The sequence below is a fragment of the Neoarius graeffei genome, chromosome 8 (assembly GCF_027579695.1).
Source record: "Neoarius graeffei isolate fNeoGra1 chromosome 8, fNeoGra1.pri, whole genome shotgun sequence".
NCBI classification, from domain to species: Eukaryota; Metazoa; Chordata; class Actinopteri; order Siluriformes; family Ariidae; genus Neoarius; species Neoarius graeffei.
Genome location: NC_083576.1, coordinates 78,473,280 through 78,499,758, shown reverse-complemented (window position 1 = coordinate 78,499,758; position 26,479 = coordinate 78,473,280). Strand labels below are relative to the sequence as shown.

At 42.7% G+C, this 26,479-nt stretch overlaps 1 protein-coding gene across 5 annotated transcripts in view; it reads right to left on the bottom strand.

Moving 5' to 3' along the window:
- The window catches only part of kiaa1549la (KIAA1549-like a), a 235,382-nt gene that overhangs the window by 110,040 nt on the left and 98,863 nt on the right, over positions 1 to 26,479 (bottom strand). For all 5 annotated transcript variants that reach the window (XM_060928288.1, XM_060928289.1, XM_060928290.1 and 2 more), the window contains 4 exons: positions 18,841 to 18,900; positions 3,802 to 3,953; positions 1,686 to 1,857; positions 795 to 955 (listed from right to left, as the gene is read on the bottom strand). In XM_060928288.1, coding sequence (XP_060784271.1) covers positions 795 to 955; positions 1,686 to 1,857; positions 3,802 to 3,953; positions 18,841 to 18,900 — 545 coding nt within the window. The remainder of the gene's footprint in view (positions 1 to 794; positions 956 to 1,685; positions 1,858 to 3,801; positions 3,954 to 18,840; positions 18,901 to 26,479) is intronic.

Here is a 26,479-nt window from a genome sequence, read left to right as displayed (position 1 = left end):
GTAACACAATGTTTTCTCGTAATAATGAGATTTTTTTTTCTCACAATAACAAATTCTTTTTCACTTTGAATTCAAGTTTTTTTTTTTTTGTACTGTTGTATCAAAAATGCATAGTTGTCTAGAGATTGTGTATCCAAAACCTGACGATGCCACAGCCATGGATCCATGGCTTGGAGTCCAAGAGATCAAATTTGGTGGTGCTGGGAAAATACTGTCATTCCCCTGTCAATTACAGCAACACCAGCTGAACAGGGGTATGTGGAAGAGGGTAGATAGTGCTTTTCTCCAAGTATGTTGCGCTGCCGTGTGATGCAGTTTGAAAAGATGCGACTGGTTGGCTTCACACGTCTCAGATGAAGAACGTATCAGCCTTCAGCCTCACCAGGTGGTAGCTGTGATATGACAGATGGTGGATGGAAATTTGGCAAGACCAAATTAGGCAGAAAATGGGAATTTAAAAAAAAAAAAAAAACATCGCATTATGATACAAAACAACAATCCTTATCGTTGTGGCAGCGGGGGCGTGGTCAAGTATCAGTTTGTGAATCAAGGGCAGGGCCAGTGAAGATGCATGGCAAACTGATCACACCTGTTGTCAATTAATGTTGTGCGTGATCATTTTGCCACTCACCTTCCCTGGCCCCGCCCTCGATTCACAAACCGATGCTCAACCACGCCCCCACTGCCACAGTCGTATTGTGAAATTTGTCTTTCGTTACACCTTTCATGACAGAGTCCCAACATAAACGACCTAAAGATTTCCGCACTACCTGGAGATGGTGTGGTGTGTGTACCTTGGTGCGCGGGTGGAACCCACGGAACGCACTGCTCTTGAAGACGTTGCGATTCCTCCTGCATATTATGGCGACCGCCATGATGATCACGACAACCACCAATGACACCGGCGTCAGAACAGCCAGGATCCAGAGGTTACTGGGGACACTTTTCACCACAGCTGCTCATGAGAACACACACCCACACACAGAGTGATTATTAATTAATCCACTTCTTCATAAGTAGCAAAACATCCATCTTCTGTTTCTAGCACATGCACACACACACAGTTAATCCTCCCTGTTAGAACTTCTTCTTAGCTCATAATGTGCTAAAACAAAAACAGTTTGTACTGTAGCTCTTCAGCTGTGAGATTAGACCTTCCTCAGAGAAGGTGTGTGTGTGTTTGGTTCCATAAGGCTGGGGATTTGTAGAGATAATGGGTCGAATGCAGAGCCTCTTCAAAAGAGCCTTTCCATAATGTTATCATAAAAAAAAGACTTTTGCAAGAAATGTTTCTATAGTTCTGAACAGCTAAAGGACTAAAATCAGTCCAGGATCTGACCTCCAAGTAAAATTGTAGTTATACAAATACAGGAGTTAAATTGCAAATTTAAGCTTTAATCAACTTTGAGTTCAACCCTTTTTGAATTTTTTATTGCAGACAGCAAATGAAAGTTCAAGCCTCAGCCATTCTCATTAAGGTTAAAACTCACTGACAGTAAATTTTATGCATCATTTGTAGATTTGTATACAGCATATTATTTGTGATTTTTCCCCAGTGGGCTGTTCCTGTCTCAGGACAATGGTGATATGGTATGGATGGTATGTCTGTCAGGATTCTCTAACATTAATTCTTCTCTAACATTAATTCCCGCTGCTCCCAAGAAAACGAGAAATTGTTGTCGTACGCTCTGCTTGAACCTGGACGAAGTAGCCCAATGCCAGGGCCATGGTCTGAGAGTCCACCATGTTTAGGGTTTTGGCTGCTGATGTGCCAGGTATAGGAGCGCCGTCCACCTGGACGTAGTAGGTCATCTCAGCTGGGTTCTTAGGACCAGGCAGGCGCCGGATACTAACCATCTACAATGCAACACACAGGTTCTTACTGGTTAGTCAAATTATGTCAAGTCAAGTTAAAAAGAAGGACAAAGACAGGGTAAGTAATGTCAAATCAAAGTCAAGTTAAAGGTAAGTCAAGGTCAAAGACAAAGTCATGTCAAAGTCACGTCAATGTCATGTCAGTCAAGTCAAAGTCAAGCCAAGTCAAGTCAGGGTAAGGTGAAAGACAAAGTCAAGTTAAATCAAATTCACGTCAAAGTCAAATCAAGTGAAATTCAAGTCAAAAGTCAAGCCAAGATCAAAGACAAAATCAAGTAAAAAAAGTCAAGCCAAGTCAAATTCAAGTCCAAATCAGGTCAAGGTAAGGTCAAAGACAGTCAAGTGAATGTCAAGCCAAGACAAAGTCAAGTCAAAGTCAGGTCAAGTCAAGGTCAAAGACAAGTCAGGTCAAGTTAAAGTCAGGTCAAGTCAAGGTCAAAGATGGTCATGTCAAAGCCAAGCCAAGTCAAGGTCAATGACAAAGTCAGGTCCATTTCAAAATCAAGAAAAAAGTCAAGCCAAGTCCAAATCAAGTCAAGGTAAGGTCAAAGATAAATTCAAGTGAACGTCAAGCCAAGTCAAAGACAAAGTCAAGTCAAAGTCAGGTCAAGTCAAGGTCAAAGATAGTCATGTCAAAGTCAAGTCAAAGCCAAGTCAAGTCAAGGTCAGTGACAAAGTCAGGTCAAGTCAAGTCAAAGACAAAGTCAAGTGAAAGTCCAGTCAATGTCAGCTCAATTCAACTCAAAGTTAAGTTGGTAAAGTCAAATCAGACAATTCAAGTCAGATTTATTGTCATTCCTCTCATCACAGACAGTTGTAGTTAGGAATGAAATGGACAATAAACAAGAAAGCAAATACTAAACTCTTCACTATGCAGTATGTCCATCTTGACATCATAAGTCATTTTTTTTCTGTCTATTAGCATTTATGCTTTTCCATTGCCACATATATTTGTCGCTGCCATGCATGTTTCACATCCTCCTATTACTGGCTTTGAAATGATCTTCATAGCAGCAGTCACACTCTATAACTTTAATCCAAAGTTTCACAGCTTGGCAATATTGGGGTTTGAACCCAAACCTTCTCATCAGTAACCAAGAGGCTTAACCCCTGAGCCACCATTGTGTTCTAAGAGTTCAATATAAGAACTATTTTATGATGTGTGATTTTTGACTGCAAGTATAATGTAGAGCTGGCTTATAGGATAGTATACATTAGATAAAACCATATAGTATATGATACGATAGCATAAAGGACTAAATTCTACTATCATACAGGGTGTTTCAAAAAAGTTGATATCATTTCACAATCTAATAAATAATTTTGCCAATTCTCATTCAATTGACCTCAAATTTTAACAGCATGTGTGGAAACAGGTCAGAATTTTATGTTTAATGTTTTTTTGGTTTTATTTTTTAGGTATAGAAATGCCATTCACTGGAAAAGAAAAGGCGTTTCGTGTGTTAGAGGACGCTCGGACACAGTCGAACAAGACTGCAGCGTGCATTTATGAGAGAGAGAATTCTCTAAAAATGCACCAACTGCAATGCAGATTTGGACACGGCACAAAAAGTTCAAAGAGGAAGGCTGATTGTGTGTCTGTATCTCAGGCGGCGCGAATATTGAAAATTTGTGAAATCGTTCATGGAATCCACATACCTTTGAATTTCTCATTCAAATTTTGAGGAATAAATCTTATATTGCTCAACATTAAGCCTTTTCAGTTTCATTTGCCTCGACTATGTAGTTTCTGGGATATTTACATCTCAAATCATATCAAATTTTTTAAAATGCCCTGTATAGTATAAACTAGTATAGGATTATTTCTGCATAAACTGTATTACTCTGGCCCGTCACATGACTAAAAATCAATTTAGATTGACAAAAGCATGCATTCACAAAGAATTATATGACCGATAAGCCTACCTGTACAGTGTATCCACCAACAGTGGTGGCTCGTTTGATCCGGAGGCCGTGACGGCCAGCAACAAGAAAGAGTTCAGCTAAACGCTGCTCCATCAGACTAGCAAAGCTCTGATAACTGCCTTCCAGCGAGGAACTGTCAACATCCTGAATTACTGTGAGAGAAAAAAAATAACGACAGAGAAATCAAAGGGAAAATGAGGACAACGGGGACAAAGTTATTCTTCTTTCACTCCACACCCAAAAACTGCAATTACAGCCAGGTCGACTTGGCGAGAGCACATTCCACCATGCTGGCAGTGATAAAAGAGAGAAAAAGCGAGACAGAGGGCATGTGTGCACACAGACAGAATGGAATTTTCAATTTCCAATTTGCTTTTGTCACATTATTCAGACCGACTCTGTGTGCAGGTTTTACCCCTGGTGTCTTATAACGCTTATTTTTAGAAGAAAAGAAATTTACTGTAGCCTAATAATCAAATCCTATACTTCTGTGTTAGGTTCACCTTCTCACCCTGCCTTTTTTCATTAAGGGACAGGGATTTGGGGAGAGTGTATAGGAAATATTATAGAACATTAATAAATCACATACTGAATGACTGATTTGACCAGGTTTTAATAGAAAGTAGTGAAATAGGAATTAGTTAGGGGCGGCATTGTGGTGCAGTTAGTAGTTAGTACTGTCATCTCACAGCAAGCTAGTTGTAGATTCAAACCTCACGGCTGACCGGGGCCTTTCTGTGTGGAATTTGTTCTCCTCATGCTTGTGTGGGCTTCCTCAGGGTGCTCTGGTTTCCTCCCACACTCCAATGGCATGCAGATTAGGTCAACTGGCTACTCTAAATTGCCCATGAGTGTGAATGGTTGTCCCTCTCTGTGTTAACCCTGTGATAGATTGGTGACCTGCCCATGGTGTACCCCACCTCTCACCTGAAGTCAGTTGGGATTGACTTTAGCTTCCCCTTTGATGGATGAATGGATTTAGTTAGGACAATACTGTATTAATACTTTTTAAGAATGGAAATAAATCATAGTCGAAGCAGCATAAACCTACATTCACATTAAAGGTGATAAATCAATAATAGCAGAGCAAATCTCCATACTTAAGAGAATATGGGAATACATCAACCTGATTTTTGATGGCTTTTGCGATCGTATGATGTGTTACCACCACAGGGTATCAGATCGTAAGTGCAAGGCAATGTATTTCATAAACAGCTGACCACCAAACAACGAAATCTCTATCTTTATTTACATAAGATAGATGGGATTTTATCCAGTGCTTATTTTTAATTTGCTTTTGAAAAATAACGTGGGATTATTCACTAACACGTTGTACACTCATCGGGAGCTCCACTTTTAGGCAATACATATATATATATATATATATATATATATATATATATCTCATCTCATTATCTCTAGCTGCTTTATCCTGTTCTACAGGGTCGCAGGCAAGCTGGAGCCTATCCCAGCTGACTACAGGTGAAAGGCGGGGTACACCCTGGACAAGTCGCCAGGTCATCACAGGGCTGACACATAGACACAGACAACCATTCACACCTACGGTCAATTTAGAGTCACCAGTTAACCTAACCTGCATGTCTTTGGACTGTGGGGGAAAACAGAGCACCCGGAGGAAACCCACGCGGACACGGGGAGAACATGCAAACTCCGCACAGAAAGGCCCTCGCCGGCCACGGGGCCCGAACCCAGACCTTCTTGCTGTGAGGCGACAGCACTACACCACCATGCCGCCATATATATATATATATATTAGTGCTGTCAAAAATGTCGCGTTATTAACGCGTTAACTTGACTCAATTTTAACGGCGATAATTTTTTTATCGCGAGATTAACGCTCTGTGACATGATGTAGGTTTTTCATAAGCTTTTGAAACTGCCAGGAACTTGGAACACAGACTTTGCTTAGAAAAACGATAGCAGCTAGACTGTAACGCCCCGCACAGCCAGAGTCCTCTGTCACCCCCCCCCCCCAAAGAACCAGCGCGGGCAGGGCGCGCTAGTAGAGATGGGATTTATGGCTCTTTGATGGGATCCGCATCTTTGTGATCCGTTCTTTGAAAAGAGCCGTTCAAAAGACTGGCTCATTTGGCTCTTTTTAAATATTTATTCAGTTTTAAGAAGACAGCGTCTAAAGAAGCCAGATCCCTCTGAACTGTAAACTCAATGCTATCCCAGAAATCCTTCCTGTAATATGCAAATTTGGCCGCCTCTGATTGGACAGCGCGACGCATCAACAGGCAGAAAGTGTAAAAGTACAAAATGTGTTAAGTGAGCTGAAACAGTAAAGATCAGATTCAATGCAATATTTATCAACGAACAACTTAAAGTTAATATAATAGTGTACTTTATATTATAATCAAGCATGTCAAGCCTACCGTCACTGTGTAACCTGTCTCTCTGATAGACTAACTCAAGCAGTAGATTACTTCACTCATGGTTCTCTTGCTAGCCCCGGGACGAAGAGCCCCGGTGCTCAGCTTAGGTTTCAGTTTGCAGTGGCTGTGTCAAGACGTGTTATGCTTTGCAATAAAAAAAACATTGGTACAAAACAAGCCCATTCACTTTTTTATGCTGGTAAGAGAATTACAATGGTTTTTCGTGTGACAAAAATGTGCGATTAAATTGCGATTAATCGCGAGTTAACTATGACAGTCGCGACATTAATCGCGATTAAATATTTTAATTGCTTGACAGCACTTTATATATATATATATACACACACACATACAGAGAATGTGGAGATACGAGCAATCGTGCGCTCTGATTGACTACTCTACTACTAGGCTGTCAGCTCATATACCATGAGTAGAGAAAAACAAAATGGTGGAGCGTGTTGCTGAACCAACCTAGGACGAAAGCTATCAGCTATCAGCTCATGTACAACTCGATTTTGTAGAATAACTGTTTTATATACACGGAGTGCAGAATTATTAGGCAAGTTGTATTTTTGAGGATTAGTTTTATTATTGAACAACAACTATGTTCTCAATCAAACAAAAAGACTCATAAATATCAAAGCTGAATATGTATGGTAGTTAGAGTGGGGTGTTTTTAGTTTTGGCCATTTTAGGAGAATATGTATGTGTTCAGGTAACTTTCACTGTGCAGAATTATTAGGCAACTTAATAAAAACCAAATGTGTAGCCATTTCACTTATTTATTTTCACCAGGTACACTGATATGACAACTCCAGATTTGCAAATAAACATATCTGACATTCAAACACAAAACAAAAACAAATCAGTGACCAATATAGCCACCCTTCTTCATGAGGACACTCAAAAGCCTTCCATCCATAGATTCTGTCAATTTCTTTATCTGTTCACGACCAACATTGTGTGCAGCAGCAACCACGGCCTCCCAGACGCTGTTCAGAGAGGTGTACTGTTTTCCCTCTTTGTAGACCTCACGTTTTATAATGGACCACAGGTTCTCTATGGGGTTTAGGTCAGGTGAACAAGGGGGCCATGTCATTATTTTTTCACCTTTCAGACCTTTACTGGCTAGTCACGCAGTGGAGTATTTGGACGCATGAGATGGAGCGTTATCCTGCATGAAAATCATGTTCTTCTTGAAAGATGCTGACTTTTTCCTATACCACTGCTTGAAGGTTTCTTCCAGGAACTGGCAGTAGGTCTGGGAGTTGAGTTTGAGTCCATCCTCAACTCGAAAAGGTCCAACAAGCTTGTCTTTGATGATACCAGCCCATAGCAGTACTCCACCTCCACCTTGCTGGCGTCCGAGTCGGAGTGGAGCTCTGTGCCCATTACTGATCCAGCCACAGGCCCATCCATCTGGCCCATCAAGAGTCACTCTCATCTCATCAGACCACAGCACCTTAGAAAAATCAGTCTTAAGATATTTCTTGGCCCAGTCTTGACGTTTTATCTTGTGTGCCTTACTCAGTGGTGGTCGTTTTTCAGCCTTCCTTACCTTGGCCATGTCCCTCAGTATTGCACACCTTGTACTCTTTGACACTCCAGGAATGTTGCAACTCTGGAATATGGCAGAACTGGATGCTAATGGCTGCTTGTTAGCGTCACGCTTGATTTTCTGCAGATCATGTGCAGTTATTTTGCGCCTTTTTTTTCCCACACGCTTCTTTCGACCCTGTTGACTATTTGCAATGAAACGCTTGATTGTTCGGTGATCACGTTTCAACATCTTCGCAATTTCAAGAGTGCTGCATCCGTCTGCAAGACATCTCACAATTTTAGACTTTTCAAAGTCTGTCAGATCTCTCTTCTGACCCATTTTGCCAGAGGAAAAGAGGTTGCCTAATAATTATGCACACCTGATATAGGGTGTTGATGTCATTAGACCACACCCCCTCTCATTACACAGATGCACAGCACCTGATATACTTAATTGGTAGTAGGCTTTCAAGCCTAAACAGCTTGGAGTGGGACAACATGCATTAAAAGGATGTTGTGGTCAAAATACTCACTTGCCTAATAATTCTGCACTCAGTGTATATATATGTAAGATTGTGTGTGTTCTCGTGCATAGCTGTCCTGAGCTTTATGACCCTTTCACACCCTGGTAAACGTGCATAATCGCGAGAACAGACTCTTTTGTTTTCTCTGTACCTTCTAGTTTCGCTGAAACCACCTTCCTGGTTCCTCTTGTTCTAGGGGGTGTATGGTCTGCTCTTTCATGTATAACAAAAACGACTCCTTATCTGGCGAGTTTCACCTTGTCTTGTCACGCAAGCTTCTGATGTATATAAACCCTGCTTTTTCTATGTATCACTGAGCAGTGCTTGAATAAACCAGATTGATTTAACTCGTGTGGTTCGTTTTAGCCCTGCTCCAGAGCGCTCTTATGTCGACGCATCTGAACTAGGACAGACGCAGGTTCTAACAATTTGGTGACCTCGACGTGATACTCTCAATCAGGTAAGACATGTTTAATTGACTACCTGGTTGGCAGTAGTTTCGATTTTGTTTTCCCTGGTTCGAGTCCAGGAAGAGCGCGCTATACAAATTTACGACACATTTCCGTCTGTTCCTCTTCAGATCCGTCTGTTGTCATTGTACGATGGGAAGCTCGTTCCCTAAGCCTGCGCCAGGGGAAACCCCGGCCGAATGGATGACTAGGTGCGGTTTCGCTTATTATGTTTCTCCTTGGCTCGATAATTTGGCAGGTTGGACCGAGGCCAACCCTCAAATTCCTTCATATCCTCGCCAAGGTACTTTCGATCCTGGTTATCTTGCATCGGCCTATCGCATGATTTATGAGGGATTAGGGGACCCCGGCTGGGATCGCCCGTATATGTGGGAAGGATATGCCAAATGGTATGATATGAAGAAGATTTGGGATAATTTTAAACAGGCTTATACTCCCCGTTCAGTCCTGAAATCCATCCCGAAGCCTCGGGCTGCACCCGTCACCAAGGAAACGGAGGAGGCGGCGCTAGGAAAATCCAAATCTCATTCTGCTCCTCCAGCCTCGTTAGACAGTAAACCTCCACCTTATAGTAAGACCGGAAAAGCTACTGGTAAATCGTCGTCATCTGTAAAAACGATTCCTAAAATTTATCCGTCCCTGGCTGCTGTGTCTGCGTGCCCCCCCCCCACGGTTGACAGAGGGCAGCGTCCCGGAGGGATAAAAGGTGCACCTGCATCAGCCAAGAACGGCAAAGACGAAGAAAGTAGTGACGATACCGATGATGACACTGATGATGACGATTGGGATAATCCCGATGGTGTGGGTCCAGACGCCGGCTCGCGTCCTTATCCGCCACAAAACGCTGCTTGTGTATGGGTTGCAAAGCGCAGTGGTATTGATATAACTCCCCCGTCCCCGTCGGCTCTTAAGGACATCATCTCGCTTCTTCCGTCACCCGATAAGCCCTTGCTTTTTGTTGATCAGTTAATTAATGTTTCTCGTAATTGTCAGCTTACGGGAGCTGATTACCGGTTTATTCTGCAAAATAAATTAGGAGGCGCATATGATGAGACAGCCCTGTTAGAAAACGTTCAGGTTCTCGCCCCCGTCAATGATCAAGCTGAAAATATTAAGGAAGAGTATGAAGGGGATGACGGTCGCCCGCGTCGGCGCACCGTGACTACCTTCTTTTGGAAGGACACGCCGAACGCACTGCAGCAGCTTCGTGAGCAGTTGACGCGATACCTGCTCGCCTTAAAACAAGCAAATAGAGACCTGTCACAGGTCACTAACTGCAAACAGGAGCGTTCTGAGCTGACGTCGGCTTTCTGGAAGCGCTTTGGGGAAGTTTGGCAACACTTGGGAGGTCTTGAACTTGATTTGGCAAACCCGAACCCAATGTTCTTGTCCACCTTTCTGTCTAATTGTCGCCCCGAAATACAGAGCGTATTAAAACATCACTGGAGTGACCGGAATAATCTGGTCCTCCGTCAGGCCGGGGAGCGGGTGCGCACGTTGGAGAGCGATGGTCTCCTAGACTGTAAGATGAATAAAGCATGTTTATCTGTTGTGCCGGGCGGACGGGTGGATGGACGACAGGAGAGGGGTCGCCGAATGGGGCCGCGCGGCGGGGGAGGGAGGAGAAATGGAAAGTGCCACTATTGTGGAAAAGAGGGACATTGGATAAGAGAGTGCCATGCGAGACAGCGTGATGAACGGGAACGTGAAAAGCCTGTCATTCACGCTGCCCCGAGCCCTTCTGGGCAGAGGGATTTTTCCCGCCCATAGGGCTGCCCTCAGAGCGATGAAACCCCGACCGTTGTTATGTTAAATCTTTCATTCAGCTCCCCCCTTAACGAAGATCTCCCTACCATTGTGTTATGCCTAGCAGGGACTGAGTATTCTTTCTTACTTGACACTGGGGCCACGATGTCTTCGGTGGGGAGGGAATATGCGGGTCCTTTATCTACACGGTCTGTAAGCTCTGTGGGAATAGAAGGGGTTCCTTTCCATTCCAGTTGCACGCCCCCCCTTTCTGTTACTTGTGCCCTTGATCCTCTACTAACGTTTTCTCACTCTTTTGTTTGCATGCCTGAATGCCCTTTCAATCTGCTAGGACGGGACCTCATGAGCCTTTTGGGGCTTTCTATTTCCTTCAGTGGTTCGCACATGCGTGTGGATATACCTGACGACGCTCCATCGGATGCCCAAGCTCTCACTTCCCTTTCCCTTCCTCATAATCTTCTTAATGCTGCTTGTGCCGCTACCTACCTCACACCCTCTCTTTCTGACCTTCCAGATTCTCTTTGGGCGGAACATAAGGACGAGGTGGGCTTTGTTAACTGTACCCCTTACGAGGCGGTCATTAAACACTCTTCGCCAGTATATGTAATACAGTACCCCCTTTCCCCAGCTAAACTGTCTGGCATTGATGATGTTTTATGTTCTCTCCTAGAGCAAGGTGTGGTCGTCCCCTGTGTTAGCCCTTATAACACTCCAGTGAACCCGGTGCAGAAGCCCAACGGCACGTGGCGTTTCACCCAGGACTTGCGTAAGATTAATGAGTTAATTATCCCAGTCGCCCCATTAGTTCCAGACGTTCCCTCTCTTATGGCCTCGATTCCGTGTGAACATGCTTTTTTCTCTGTAATTGATCTCTGTTCTGCCTTTTTCAGCGTCCCTGTGGGCCACGACACGCAGCCCCTGTTCGCTTTTACGCATAGGGGTAAGCAGTACACCTGGACCAGGTTACCTCAAGGGTATGTTGATTCTCCTGCGGTTTTTACAGCCGTAGTGAGGGACGCCTTGGCCGATTTGTGCCTCCCCTCGGGCTCCTCCGTGCTCCAGTATGCGGATGATCTTCTGGTAACGGCGGAGGATAAGGACATTTGCGCTACAGCTACACTCGCTCTCCTCTCTCTTCTGGCGCAAGAAGGTTTCAAGGTCTCACGAACTAAGCTTCAGTTCTGCCTCCCCACTGTTCGATATCTGGGTCACGATCTCTCCCAGGGCTCCCGCAGGCTCAGCCCCGAGCGTGTGCAGGTCATCCTAGACACTCAGGTGCCTGCCACCAAACACGCCCTCATGGCTTTTCTGGGACTTATCAATTACTGCCGCCAGTGGATTCCTGACTGTTCCACCTATGACAAGTGTCTGCGCTCTGCAATTCTGCACTCGGACCCTTTGACTCAGCCCTTGGTATGGTCTGACGAGATGTTGTCGGCCTTCAGGGCCTTGAAACAGGCTTTATGCTCGGCTCCTGCTCTCGGACTTCCGAATTACCGTTTGCCGTTTCATTTATATGTGTGCAACCAGCAGGGAACTGCGTCTGGGGTTTTGGCGCAGGAGCACGGGGGGGGTATGCGGCCTTGTGCGTTCCTCTCTAAAACTCTCGATTCTGTGGCTCAGGGTCTCCCTGCTTGCCTCAGGGCGGTGGCTGCATGTGCTGTCATGGTCACGGACGCTGAACGGCTGGTCTTATCTCACCCGCTCGTTCTCCACACCTCACATGATGTAGTGCACGTTTTAAAGAACCTCAGTACCCAGCATTTATCTGCGCAGCGTCGCTCTGGATACGAGTCTATTCTTTTGGCCACCGAAAACCTTACTGTTAAGCCCTCCTCCTCCTTTGATTCTCTCGCACACGCTCTTCAGCGCCTCCTCAATTCACAGGATGATTTTCTTCCTTCTGAAACACACGACTGCATTTCTAGCATTCTTTTCGAGACAAGTATCCGCCCCGACTTACGTTCCACCCCGTTACTTTCAGGTGATTCGCTGTTTGTGGATGGCTCGTGTTCACGCCCCTCTGACGGCGTTTTTGTGTGTGGTTATTCTGTGTGCCGCCTTCCTGATGAAACTGTTGAAGCTTTTTCTCTTCCTTTCTCCTCGGCTCAGGCTGCCGAACTATACGCTCTAACCCGTGCATGTGTTATTGCTCAGGACACCGACGTCACTATCTACACTGACTCACGTTACGCTTTCGGCGTTGCTCACGACTTTGGTCGGATTTGGGCTTCGCGTGGGTTCACCACTGCAGACGGTAAGCCCATTTCTCATTCTTCGCTTGTTACTGATCTTATTACAGCGTGTCTTCTCCCGCGCTCTTTAGCCATTGTTAAGACTCGTGCTCATTGTATTGGGGACTCTTTTGAGATCAGGGGAAACTCTCTCGCCGATCGCATTGCCAAAGCCGCGGCTGCCTCCGGTGTTTTTCCGCCTTCGCTTACTCTCTCCCTGGTCTCATCCAGCCGTATGATTAGTGCCGTTCTTCCAGACATTGACTTGATCTCCCTCCAGGCCTCCGCTTCGGCCTCAGACAACCATTTCTGGGACTCATGCGGCGCGCAGCCGTCTGACGGCGTTCGGATCGATGCTCAGGGCCGCCTTTGTTTGCCTAGACATTGTACTCCATTTCTCGTCCGCGAGTTTCATGGTCCCACTCACCGCGGCCGAAGAGGGGTAGTGGAGGATCTATCCAAAACATTTTGTATTGACAAAATACACACTGATGTACATCACATTCTAGACAGATGTTTAACGTGCGCCCAGAATAATCCATCTAAACCAGGCGCGGTACATCAGCACCTTCCCATACCTGACGCGCCGTTCCAGGAATGGCAGATTGACTTTACTCACATGCCAAAACAGGGCCCCTTTAAGTATCTCTTGGTCATGGTCGACAAATTTTCACGATGGGTGGAGGCTTTCCCTTGCGGGAAAGAAGACGCTCGCACGGCGGTAAACAAATTGACGCAAGAAATCATTCCGCGTTATGGTCTCCCGGTAGGGATAGACTCTGACAAAGGTACGCCGTTCACCTCTAAGGTGACACAAGAACTGTGTAAAGACCTAAAGATCCATTGGCGTTTCCACATCCCGTACCATCCGCAGTCCTCCGGCATTGTGGAGCGCGCAAATAGAACAATCAAGGGTAAGCTGCGTAAAGCCATGCAAGAAGCTGGTACTAAAAATTGGGTACAAGTTTTGCCTTTAGTTCTCGCTGACATGCGAATGACCGCTCAAGTGGCCCTCGACAACCTGTCTCCGTACGAGCTCGTGATGGGCCGGCCTTTTCCTACACCCTGGCGCAGAGGTATGCAGGCTATAGGAACGAGTGATCTTGATGTACATCTCAGTGAGTACGCCGTGGGTCTCATGCGGGTGTTGGATGAATACTGGACGAGACTAAATTCCAAAAAGCCTCCCATTCCTGAGGCACCCACTCACCCCTTTGAGGTAGGGGATAAAGTGTTGGTAAAGAAATTCGCTAAATTAGGCACTCCTCTAGAGGAACCACCCTACAGTGAACCCACGGATGTGCTCGCTGTAACTCGAACGGCTGTACTAACTGACCTTTTTCCACAGTGGATTCATGCCAGTCGAATAAAGAAGGCTCCAATGTAATAGAAATCTATATTGTTGATGCTTAACAGGTTTTTGTGTTTCAGAAAGTTGCTGTGACAATAGCTGACGGCCTTTTCAGGGATCCCCTTTCCAGCATCCGGAGTGATCCGGTTTCGGCTGATCTACAAAGAGGGGATGGTCGGTGCGTCCCGCAGACTTCTGAACTGAGGAATCTGGAAGACACGTGAGCCTGGGCTACCTTCAACTATCTACATCCTGTGGACACAGAAAGAACAAAGTCAGTGACCAGTATGACTTTCCTTCTGGTATTGGTCTTAGCGCTTGGAGCAGGGAATCCCGCTCAAGCCAGCCACGAGGACAACGTTTTTTTTGGCGATTTGCCAATTGGACTGCTAAACAACATACTAATCAGTCTTGTTATGTTCTATGATTATTCCTGTATTGGTAATTGGTCTTCTCGTTTGCATATGTGGTCCTTTCCTGTTTCGTTGCTGCATGGATAGGATCTATAATATGATGGTTGCACACTCTGGTTACACCCTTATGTCTGTCAATACGTTGGAGTCTAAACTGTAGTTATACTCTGTAAACAAAGTATAAAAGAGGGGATTGTAAGATTGTGTGTGTTCTCGTGCATAGCTGTCCTGAGCTTTATGACCCTTTCACACCCTGGTAAACGTGCATAATCGCGAGAACAGACTCTTTTGTTTTCTCTGTACCTTCTAGTTTCGCTGAAACCACCTTCCTGGTTCCTCTTGTTCTAGGGGGTGTATGGTCTGCTCTTTCATGTATAACAAAAACGACTCCTTATCTGGCGAGTTTCACCTTGTCTTGTCACGCAAGCTTCTGATGTATATAAACCCTGCTTTTTCTATGTATCACTGAGCAGTGCTTGAATAAACCAGATTGATTTAACTCGTGTGGTTCGTTTTAGCCCTGCTCCAGAGCGCTCTTATGTCGACGCATCTGAACTAGGACAGACGCAGGTTCTAACAATATATATATATATATATATATATATATATATATATATATGTGTGTGTGTGTATATATATATATATATATATATATATATATATATATATATATATATATATATATATTAGGGCTGCTCGATATTGGAAAAAATCAATATCACGATTTTTTCAGTAAATATCGATATCGCGATTTTTAAAACGATATTTATACACCTTTTTTTAAAGCCCTGATCATCAACACCTGAGGCACCGGGCCACATTTTTATAGTACAGGCCTCATAGGCTACCTGTCAACCCTTCCCGTTGTACCCTGAAACGCCTTTTACTTAAACTATTTACTGTGCAAGCGCGTACTTTGCATAGGTCCTATAGCCTGCACAAGGCTCACGTTCTCCTCACTCAACATTTCCGATCACAGAGGATGGAGCCAGCGCTGGTATTACCAGTGATTACTGCGTAACGTCCACACTGGCTCGTAGCCAGCCAAGGATAAAATCTCTCTCTCACACACACACACACACTACAACGTAAGCTTGTGTGTTGTTAAGACACCAACATTAAACACGCACACACACGGACTGGCCATTGGGAGTAGCGGGAGTTTGCGGGCCGGCGGAGAAAAAAAAAAAAAGTTGCGCGCTGGCCTTTAATATGATAAGCAATGTTAACAGTTTCTTTAAGAAACTGTTAACATTGCTTATCATATTAAAGGCCAGCGCGCAACTGTAATAAACAATGTTAACAGTTTCTTAAAGAAACTTAACATTGCTTATCATATTAAAGGCCAGCGCGCAACTGTTTTGTTTTTTTCTCCGCCGGCCCACGCTGAACCACCGGGAAAACTCCCGCTACTCCCAATGGCCAGTCCGTGTGTGAACACGCACAATATAGAGACAAGTCCTTAAGAATTAACATACATGAAAATATCTCAGCGGCATGTAAACATTCCCTGAAAGTGTAGGTGGCACTGCGGCTAGATGCTACGTGAAATGGCACAAGGCAAACACCATGCTTCGCTCAGTCAACAGACAAAATCCACGAACCCAGTAGTCCTCCTACTACTGTGGGTTAGTGTTCTGTGGCCAAAAACACCCTATGCACAGTCATTCCAAAACATCCCCACTAGTTGCAGGTTATGTCTCAAATACAGATATGCGTTGTGGATTAAGCGATCTATTTTCAAGCATCAGGCTTCTCTTCCTTCATCTTCCAAATGTGGACTCCGCTATCTTTTTGGCATGTCAGCATTGAAATACCATTTGCAGAGATATTTCACTCGAAAAGTAAAAGCAACACATGATTAGGGCTACATGATTAGCAGGGGGACACCGTTTTAAGCGCACGGAATTTTAAAAACAATGTAATTACATCTGAGTCCGTCTACATCGCGCAATAAACCCGTCCTTAGCAGAACCTACTTCAAAGCATGATGCTAGCTGCAGATGCACAAGTCAAAATCAAATGAACCCAAGTAAACATGCCGCGGCGGGAAACATTAATAACCAAATTGCCTTACCTTAAAACGCTGCCTTGACCACAGGACGACTCGCAATTATTCCACTTAAATCCACACGGTTTAACACATCTAACACAGCTAGCAAGCTGGATATGTGCTAATATTGTTGTGCTTGTTTTCTTCCGTAGATGCCATTTTTACATTACCCAGTCCCACATCCAAAAATATGACGTAAATATGTTAATTGTATTATTATAACTATTAGCAAGCAAATCAAACAACATATTAACAAATCAATATATCAAATCACCCGACACGTATGAAAACAGAAGAATTGATTTTTTACTGTTGCGGAGATATCGCGGGAGTAGAATGGATGACGTATGCAAGGCTACGGTGTGCCTTAGGGGACAGAAGGGTTCGTTTTACCTTACTGTCACGTCAATGTTATTGTTGTTTTATTGCCATTGTAGAAATATTGTGCACGTCCCTTTCGACAAATGACAAAAAATCGTTTCATATCGATATTATGAATTTTGATATCGTTTGACACCAATATCGATATCGCGATAAAAATACGATATATTGCACAGCTCTAATATATATAAATAAAAGTATCTGCGTTTATGGGCAGAAACAAAACTATAGTAGCTGAAACAATTCAGCTCTTAAAGGAGAACTGAAGTAATTTTTAAACTTGCTTTATTTCTTAATTAACGTGTTATTCAATTACGTTTTCGGTTTTAGTAACCTTATATCGTGACTCGTATTGGCAACTAATTGCAATTAAATATTATACTTAGCCTATTCGGTTTTTAGCCATGTTGAATTTAGTTCGCTTGGTCCACGGCAGGCGTCGCTTATCCACGCGATCTTCACGAGACTTGTGCGAGACTTCGAAACGTCAAGTGTCAGCGCCGCCATTTTGAAAACTGTTTTCTTAACAAAATATTGCACAAAAACGAGTTTAAATGACGATTACTGCCTACTTTTTTCAAACTTTCCTGATTGCTATCAAAACAAACAAAACTTCCAGCTTGATTACATCAGCATTCGAAAGAGGGCGTGCGCATCTTTTGACAACATTGGCAGATGTTGGTCACTTTGATTTCCGCTGTACATTTTACTTCTGTCCTACGATGTCTCGCACAGGTCTCAACAAATCTCGTTTATGGCCGTTGCTTTGACATATGGACTGATATATTCTCATCTCATCTCGTTATCTCTAGCCGCTTTATCCTGTTCTACAGGGTCGCAGGCAAGCTGGAGCCTATCCCAGCTGACTACGGGCGAAAGGCGGGGTACACCCTGGACAAGTCGCCAGATCATCACAGGGCTGACACATAGACACAGACAACCATTCACACTCACATTCACACCTACGGTCAATTTAGAGTCACCAGTTAACCTAACCTGCATGTCTTTGGACTGTGGGGGAAACCGGAGCACCTGGAGGAAACCCACGGGGAGAACATGCAAACTCCACACAGAAAGGCCCTCGCCGGCCACGGGGCTCGAACCCGGACCTTCTTGCTGTGAAGCGACAGCGCGAACCACTACACCACCGTGCCGCCTGGACTGATATATTCCAGAGCATACTTCAAACACTCATAACTTGCTATAGCAGTGACAAAACAGCTATCAAAAATTCATTCCTATATTTAATAAAATGAGATAAATAGAATTTTGATGATAAAAAAATTTGCCTTCAGCTCTCCTTTAAAATGTTCTTTTATATAGCTATAATGAATACAATTTTATTGTACAATATTAAATATCCTGATATGAATTCCTGCTTCATAATTAGCTAGCTGTATGTTTAAATGGACAATGAGACATGTTTTTTAACTGATATTTAACTCAATTCATTACAATTTTATGAATTGACATTGTTACAAAGCAGCTTTACAGAAATATATAAATTTCCAGATAAACATTTTCCAGATCTGAATTTTTCAATGTATCCCTAATGAGCAACTGTGACGAGGAAATAGCTTTGGTACAAAAATAAATAATCAACTTCAATACAGCAAGCATGCCATGACTAATTGATAGCATTTGGGCTCAGAGGGAAATTATGTTAACGTTATTGCTTTAAATCAAAACCAGACACAATTGAGGTGATCTTCATAAGAACCAGATGCTTCATTACCAATTTGCATACAAATAATGTGATGGGGTTTTTTTTGTTTTGTTTTAATGTGTCATCACCTGAATCGCAGCTCTTTTATCAGAAATGACTGTTGCAACTCTGTCGCATGCTCATCGGAAAGTATCGGAATAAAACAACATAGGATGAGGAATATAGACCGGGAATGAAGTTACCTGTGATGACCCAGTATTCTCTGGTGGCCACGGAAGTGTTCAGGTTGTGGTACTCGAGCGCTGAAACAGACAAATGAAAATGATCCTTAATCAAAACATACAGTGTTGTGTATTAAAAAAAACCTTTCTTTTCAAACTCCACCAGCAGAGATCTTTAAATCGACATACAAATCTGATTAACACAAGAGATACAGTACACTCAATTTCGGCAATTATTGCTAAAACCCAATCAACACTGGCAAAGTAAGCAAGGCTAAAGATGTGAGTCTTATGGTTTTCATCCTCAGTATTAATCAAGAATGCAGCATGTCATTTATACGAAGACAAATCATTATCGCAGTTTGAGAAATCTTTCTAAGGAACTGAAATCTAAATATATTCTTCCTGTAATTAAAGCTCAAAATGAGCAAGTACAGATTTATGACATTTCTAACATTTCAACCAACTCGAAAATATGTTGGAGTTTGTTTGGTTTTTTGGTCCTGTTTGAAAATGTTATGAAAAAGAGAAAAAAAATGGTTGTTTTACCATTCATCTGAAAGACAAATATCAAACAAATCAAAGATGTGTGTGTGTGTGTGTGTGTGTGTGTGTGTGTCCAAGAAGGAACATAAAATACTCCTTACATTAAAAATAATCAAATAAAATATATTAAAATCATGACATCCTCTGTACTGGAAGAGATTAAACTAGATAGAGACTGTGACTAAAGTCACAGTAATTTGCGCTCGCTGCAGGCTTGTAGTACTCGAGTCTGACTCGTGCCCTAATTTTAAGGACTCGTGAGTTGACTTGGACTTGAGCACTGATGACTCGGACTCGTACATTAACTGCATTCGGACTCGTAAATTGGAGACGAGGACTCTGAGGGGTTTTTTTCTTCATTTTTTGTAACATCTCATCTCATCTCATTATCTCTAGTCGCAGGCAAGCTGGAGCCTATCCCAGCTGACTACGGGCGAAAGGCGGGGTACACCCTGAACAAGTCGCCAGGTCATCACAGGGCTGACACATAGACACAGACAACCATTCACACTCACATTCACACCTACGGTCAATTTAGAGTCACCAGTTAATCTAACCTGCATGTCTTTGGACTGTGGGGGAAACCGGAGCACCCGGAGGAAACCCATGCGGACACGGGGAGAACATGCAAACTCCACACAGAAAGGCCCTCGCCGGCCACGGGGCTCGAACCCGGACCTTCTTGCTGTGAGGCGACAGCGCTAACCACTACACCACCATGCCGCCTATTTATATTTATATCTACATTAATTTTTATACTAATTTTGTGCAAGAGAAGAGAATGCACATTCACCTGTTCATACGTCACATTCAGGAACAAACTGACGTTAATGGCGGTAAAATGCCTGGAGAGAATGTCCCCAGGACTGTCTGCTTTGCTTATACAGACTTCTCGTGCAGTGGGAAAAAATGCACTGCTGTGTGTTCCATATGTAGAAGAACTATCGAGGAGACGACGGGGACGACCTCGAACTTCAATCATCATTTGGCAAGACTCCACCCAGAGAAGGAAGTGACACGCTAATATGTTCATTGCTCTGTTGATAGCGGGCGGGGCTTGCTTGCTGAGCGATGAACTAGCTAGTGTTAACCCTCTCTCATGTTATTTACCATGTTAATAGTGGGCGGGGCTTGCTGAGCAATGAGCAAGCTTTTTATCTGTAGCCTATTAACTAAAATGGGGCAGTCGAGCAGTAACGTTACTCCAACACAGTAGCAGAGACGCTTTCACATAAAGGCAGCAACAGCCAGCGTCAAATGGTGCGGTTGAAGTCATGTTCTCAACTCAGACTTGAACGCTGGGGACTCGAGACTGGACTCAGACTCGAGGTTTAGTGACTCGACTACAACACTGGCTCGCTGTTACAAACCAGGATGTCTGGTCATTCCGGATCAGCGATCCAGATCAAGACCAAAAGTCATAGCAATGTAATTCAGCCCAGAGGTATTCTTCATGGGAAGTTAAGTGATGATTGGTTGAAAACTGAGGGAGAAATGGCGTCCTAAAAACGTTACGAGAAGAATAAGAATAAGAAGAATGAGAGTAGAATGAGAGTAACAATTTGCGCCAGCACTGCGAGATCAAATTAATAATAACATCACATCACATCCTGCAATCTCTGAACCACCAATCTGTTGAAAACAAAATGTCAGAAAAAGAAAAAAGAACAGAAATTTCTGCAGTTAAACCATTTCATGTTTTGATTTTGGAGAGGATGTAGGAGTTTTTTCAGCAGTAAAAAAAACAGCAAAGTAAAAGTCTGATGGAACCGCTAATTAGCAGCTCGTCCATTTATTTTTATCCGAGTAAAGACTCGCTTTCTTGGTTTCTACTGGCTCACAAGAATGAGGTCCGAGTTCACTGAAATAAAGACTGAGAACTGAAAGTCACCACTGTTTGTCTTTCACATGCTCCATCCTTTCTCCTCCAGTGTATCAGCTTTTCTGCTGGCAGAATTTGATTTGAATTTGTTCTCAGTGCTGAGAAAGCAGAAGAATGTATAGTTTTCAGGTTCCAAAAAATTGTAAATGCTACACCTAAACAGTAGATTTTGGCACCCATGTAAACAAACCATTAAAAAACATTTAATATTTGCTGTATATGATCATTGTATGAGTATTGTCGGGGGGTATTTTGTTTATTTTGTGGGTGGCACAGTGGTGTAGTGGTTAGCGCTGTCGCCTCACAGCAAGAAGGTTCTGGGTTCGAGCCCAGCGGCCGACAAGGGCCTTTCTGTGCGGAGTTTGCATGTTGTCCGCGTGGGTTTCCTCCGGGTGCTCCGGTTTCCCCCACAGTCCAAAGACATGCAGGTTAGGTTAACTGGATGGATGTTTATTTTCATCTATCTTTATTGTTTTTCTTTTTTGTCTTCCTTGTCAGTCTTGGTTTTTTCTTTCTGTTGTCTTTCTGGTTTTTTGTACATCTTATATATCTTTTTATATACGTCTGTCTTGTTTTTCTTCCTGCACTCTCTCAGCAAAAGATTTATGTTGAGAATTTGGTGCTTGTAGTTTTGTACACACTGAGTGTTCAACCCTGGGCAGTTAGCCAACCAATACACACAACTTTTCACCTACAAACTAACATTAAAAGACCAGACACAACTTAAATCTAAGTTAACAATTTCTTTTTTTTAGATATTTTTTGGGCTTTTTTCACCTTTATTGGATAGGACAGTGTAGAGACAGGAAATGAGGGGGAGAGATCGGGAAATGACCTCGGGTCAGAATCAAACCCGGGTCCCGGATTTATGGTATGGCGCCTTATCCACCTGAGCCACGACACCCCAAATTAACAATTTCTGAGTGACACCAAAAAGTATTTACAATAGCGCCTGAGAAGTGTCGTGGTCATGTGATTTCCTTGTAAAGTACAGAATCCTGACCTTCCATTGCTTTAGCATTGAAGGTTACATTGATTCAACTCAATTTACTGAAAAATCGTCTTGGGTAGGTTTCCCAATAGCGTTGCCCTTTAGGGCTAAAGAGCGAGTTGAGAGACTCTCTGAAGCAACGAGCATTGTCTCTGTATGTGGTTTTCCTGAACTCACTCGGCAGAAGGAGTCTGAAGAGCAACAGGACGAAGAGCATCTTTGCAGTGTGCGTCGCCGATATCGGCATTAGTAGTTGCTAAATCCAGTCGAGGAGGTCACATGGCTTTTTTTTTTTTTTTACCAAAAAACAATGAACTATAAAGTGTTTAAAAGATGTTAATACTATATTGTATCATCATTATATATGCCATGCTTAATGTGGTAATTAATAATTGAAACTATTTTACATTTTTTGGGCAATACTTTTTATTCCAAGCATGTTTTATAATTAAATGAATAAAGCTGGATAGAGAGAAAGAGATAAGGGGGGGGGCTGGCTGGATAGAGAGAGAGATGCTGGATAGAGAGAGGGCTGGATATATATATATATAGAGAGATATTGCTGGATAGAAAGAGATGGCTGGATATATATATATATATATATATATATATATATATATATATATATATATATATAGAGAGAGAGAGAGAGAGAGAGAGAGAGATTGCTGGATAAAAAGAGAGAGAAAGAGATGGCTGGATAGAGAAAGATGGTTAGAGAGATGGCTGGATAGAGAGAGAGAGACATGGCTGGATAGAGAGAGAGATGGCTGGATAGAGAGAGAGAGAGACATGGCTGGATAGAGAGAGAGATGGCTGGAGAGAGAGAGAGAGAGAGAGAGAGAGAGAGAGAGATATTGCTGGATAGAAAGAGAGAGAAAGAGATGGATGGATAGAGAGAGAGAGAGAGAGAGACATGGCTGGATAGAGAGAGAGATGGCTGGATAGAGAGAGAGATATTGCTGGATAGAAAAAGAGAAAGAGATGGCTGGATATATATATAGAGAAAGAGAGATTGCTGGAGAGAGAGAGAGAGAGAGAAAGAGAGAGAGAGACATGGCTGGATAGAGAGAGAGATGGCTGGATAGAGAGAGAGAGACATGGCTGGATAGAGAGAGAGATGGCTGGATAGAGAGAGAGAGAGACATGGCTGGATAGAGAGAGAGATGGCTGGAGAGAGAGAGAGAGAGAGAGAGAGAGAGAGAGAGAGAGAGAGAGAGATATTGCTGGATAGAAAGAGAGAGAAAGAGATGGATGGATAGAGAGAGAGAGAGAGAGACATGGCTGGATAGAGAGAGAGATGGCTGGATAGAGAGAGAGATATTGCTGGATAGAAAAAGAGAAAGAGATGGCTGGATATATATATAGAGAAAGAGAGATTGCTGGAGAGAGAGAGAGAGAGAGAAAGAGAGAGAGAGACATGGCTGGATAGAGAGAGAGATGGCTGGATAGAGAGAGAGAGAGATTGCTGGACAGAAAGAGAGAAAGAGATGGCTGGATATATATATATATATAGAGAGAGAGAGAGATTGCTGGATAAAAAGAGAAAGAGATGGCTGGATAGAGAGAGAGAGAGAGAGAGAGAGAGAGAGAGAGACATGGCTGGATAGAGAAAGAGATGGCTGGATAGATGGAGAGAGAGAGATTGCTGGATAGAAAGAGAGAAAGAGATGGCTGGATATATATATATATATATATATATATATATATATATATATATATATATATATATATATATATATATATAGAGAGAGAGAGAGAGAGAGAGAGAGAGAGAGAGAGATTGCTACATAAAAAGAGAGAGAAAGAGATGGCTGGATAGAGAAAGATGGTTAGAGAGAGATGGCTGGATAGAGAGAGAGAGAGAGACAGAGAGGTTTTGATCTGTCTCTACCTCAGGAGGTTGAATTGATCTCTTATATATACTTCCTTAGGAAGAGACAGATCAAAACCTCTCTCTCTCTCTCTCTATCCAGCCATCTCTCTCGCTCTCTCTCTCTCTCTCTCTCTCTCTATGTCACACACGTGCATGCGCACACACACACACACACACACACACACACACACAATGTTACAGGTGCAGAAATGTTTCATTTATGACACTAAATTCAATAATCACTCGCCTAATAGAGTTAAATTTGACTGAAATGTGGCGATATCAATGTGACATTCCGATATCCATACGTAATCCCATAACATATTGAAATATATTCATGTTTTGTGTATATTTATTTCATAATTAACTCGATGTACTTACAACGTACAGTACAAGAAAAATAATTGAACACCGGCAGCAGATTCAACACCAGTCTCCACCTGCTGACTGTGAGAGTCCCTCAGAGGCACAGCGCATTCTGTGTATTCGGCTGTGAGCGAGTCACTCTTTGTTTTGAACGAGTGGTCCGGGTAAATTCCGAGCAAACTAAAGGACTACTTGGGCTACGATGCTGTTCAGGGAAAACCACAATGAATCTTAGGAGGTAATTAATGACACTCTTGACCTTAAGAGGCGATCGGAAAAGCCACCCCTTATTAGTCCACAAACTAGTTGTTTTAACCTGTCAAGAGCACAAATAATACAGGGATACTTACAAAGATCCATTCAAACTGTTACGCGTGTAAAATTCTTTGCAAGCAGCGTCACATTCATACTGCATTAGAGAGGATTTACGACACCCTCTTACCACAACATGAGTTTCTCAGATAATCACATGTACTGGCCTTTAGGCTTCACTTTTTCTGTCATTATTTTGTGCAGGGAGATATGAGACATTGAGGGGAGACATGGGACATTATGTTGGGAGACTTGGGACACAGTAGGGAGACATGGAACAAAAAAAAAAATCCATAGCTTAATCCTACATGTTTAATTTTTATCTATTATCTTGTAAACTTGTCCCATATGAACTGTATGAACACACAATGCGGGTACAGCGAGAGAAAATATCAGTTTACACAAAACTTGACTCGACAAAACAGTTCCATTCTCGAGAAGGAATGAAATAAGATTAATCCTCATGCAGGAACATGCCCAAAAAATGCTTTAACAAACATTTTTAAACTAATTTACATTTGTAAACCACAAGAAAAAACCTGTAACATGATAAACTGTCCCAACTCTCCCCATCTGGACATTTTGAAAAAAAAATCCTTAAAATGTTTTTCCCAGAATTTAAGTTTAATAAATAATACTGTATACAGTGGATATACCGTAAAAAGTGTACACACTCCGTTAAAATGATCGGCTTTTCTGATGTAAAAAAATGAGACCACGATAAATAATTTCAAAACTGTTCGCACCTTTAATGTGACCTATAACCTGGACAATTCAATTGAAAAACAAACAAATCTGTTCGGGGGGAAAACATAAAAAATAAAATATGTACAATAAGCTGGTTGCATAAGTGTGCACACTCAAACTAATACTTTGTTGAAGCACCTTTTGATTTAATTACAGCATTCAGTCTTTTTGGGTTCACACATGCCATCAGTTAAAATGACTCTGATTAACCCCAAATAAAGTTCAGACATTTACTCAGTTGCATCATCCAGCAAAAGCCAGGGTTCGCAGAGAGCTTACAAAGCAGCAAAGGGAACTCATTGCTGAAAGGTATCAGTCAGGAGAAGGGTACAAAAACATTTCCACGGCATTAGATATAGAGGGCTACCGCATGACGTCACCGCGCCGCGAGATTTTGTTAGGCGCCATATTGGAAGACCAAGTACATGCACTCACAATATAAAACAAAGTACGAGCGAGAGTAAAGTGACACGATGGATGATAATTCTGGTTATGTGAGTACATTACCAGCTGCAGAAAGGGCACGGTATGTGGAGAAACTCGCTGTGATTGATGGGTTTGACCCATATGATAAGACTCGCGGCAAGGGAGAATGGAAACATAAGGAGGACCGGTCACCAATTCTGCCATCTGTTTGCTACCCAGACATTGTAAACTATTTGTTGTTTACACCCAGTGCCTACACTGCTGATGACTTGAAAGCCTACAAAGGGCTACAGGCTTACAATTATGTTGTTAGTGGCTTGGGTCGTGATATTACAGCTGTTATTAAGAATAACCTACACATAGTTATGGCCAAGGTAATCTTGTTGATATTTATCTTTTAATAATATATCTTTTCAGTTGAAAAATTAATACTTTTTGTTACTATTAAGGTATCCATAATATAGGTTAATTTAATTTAAGGTATTTATGATATATGCCTACACAACAACTATGC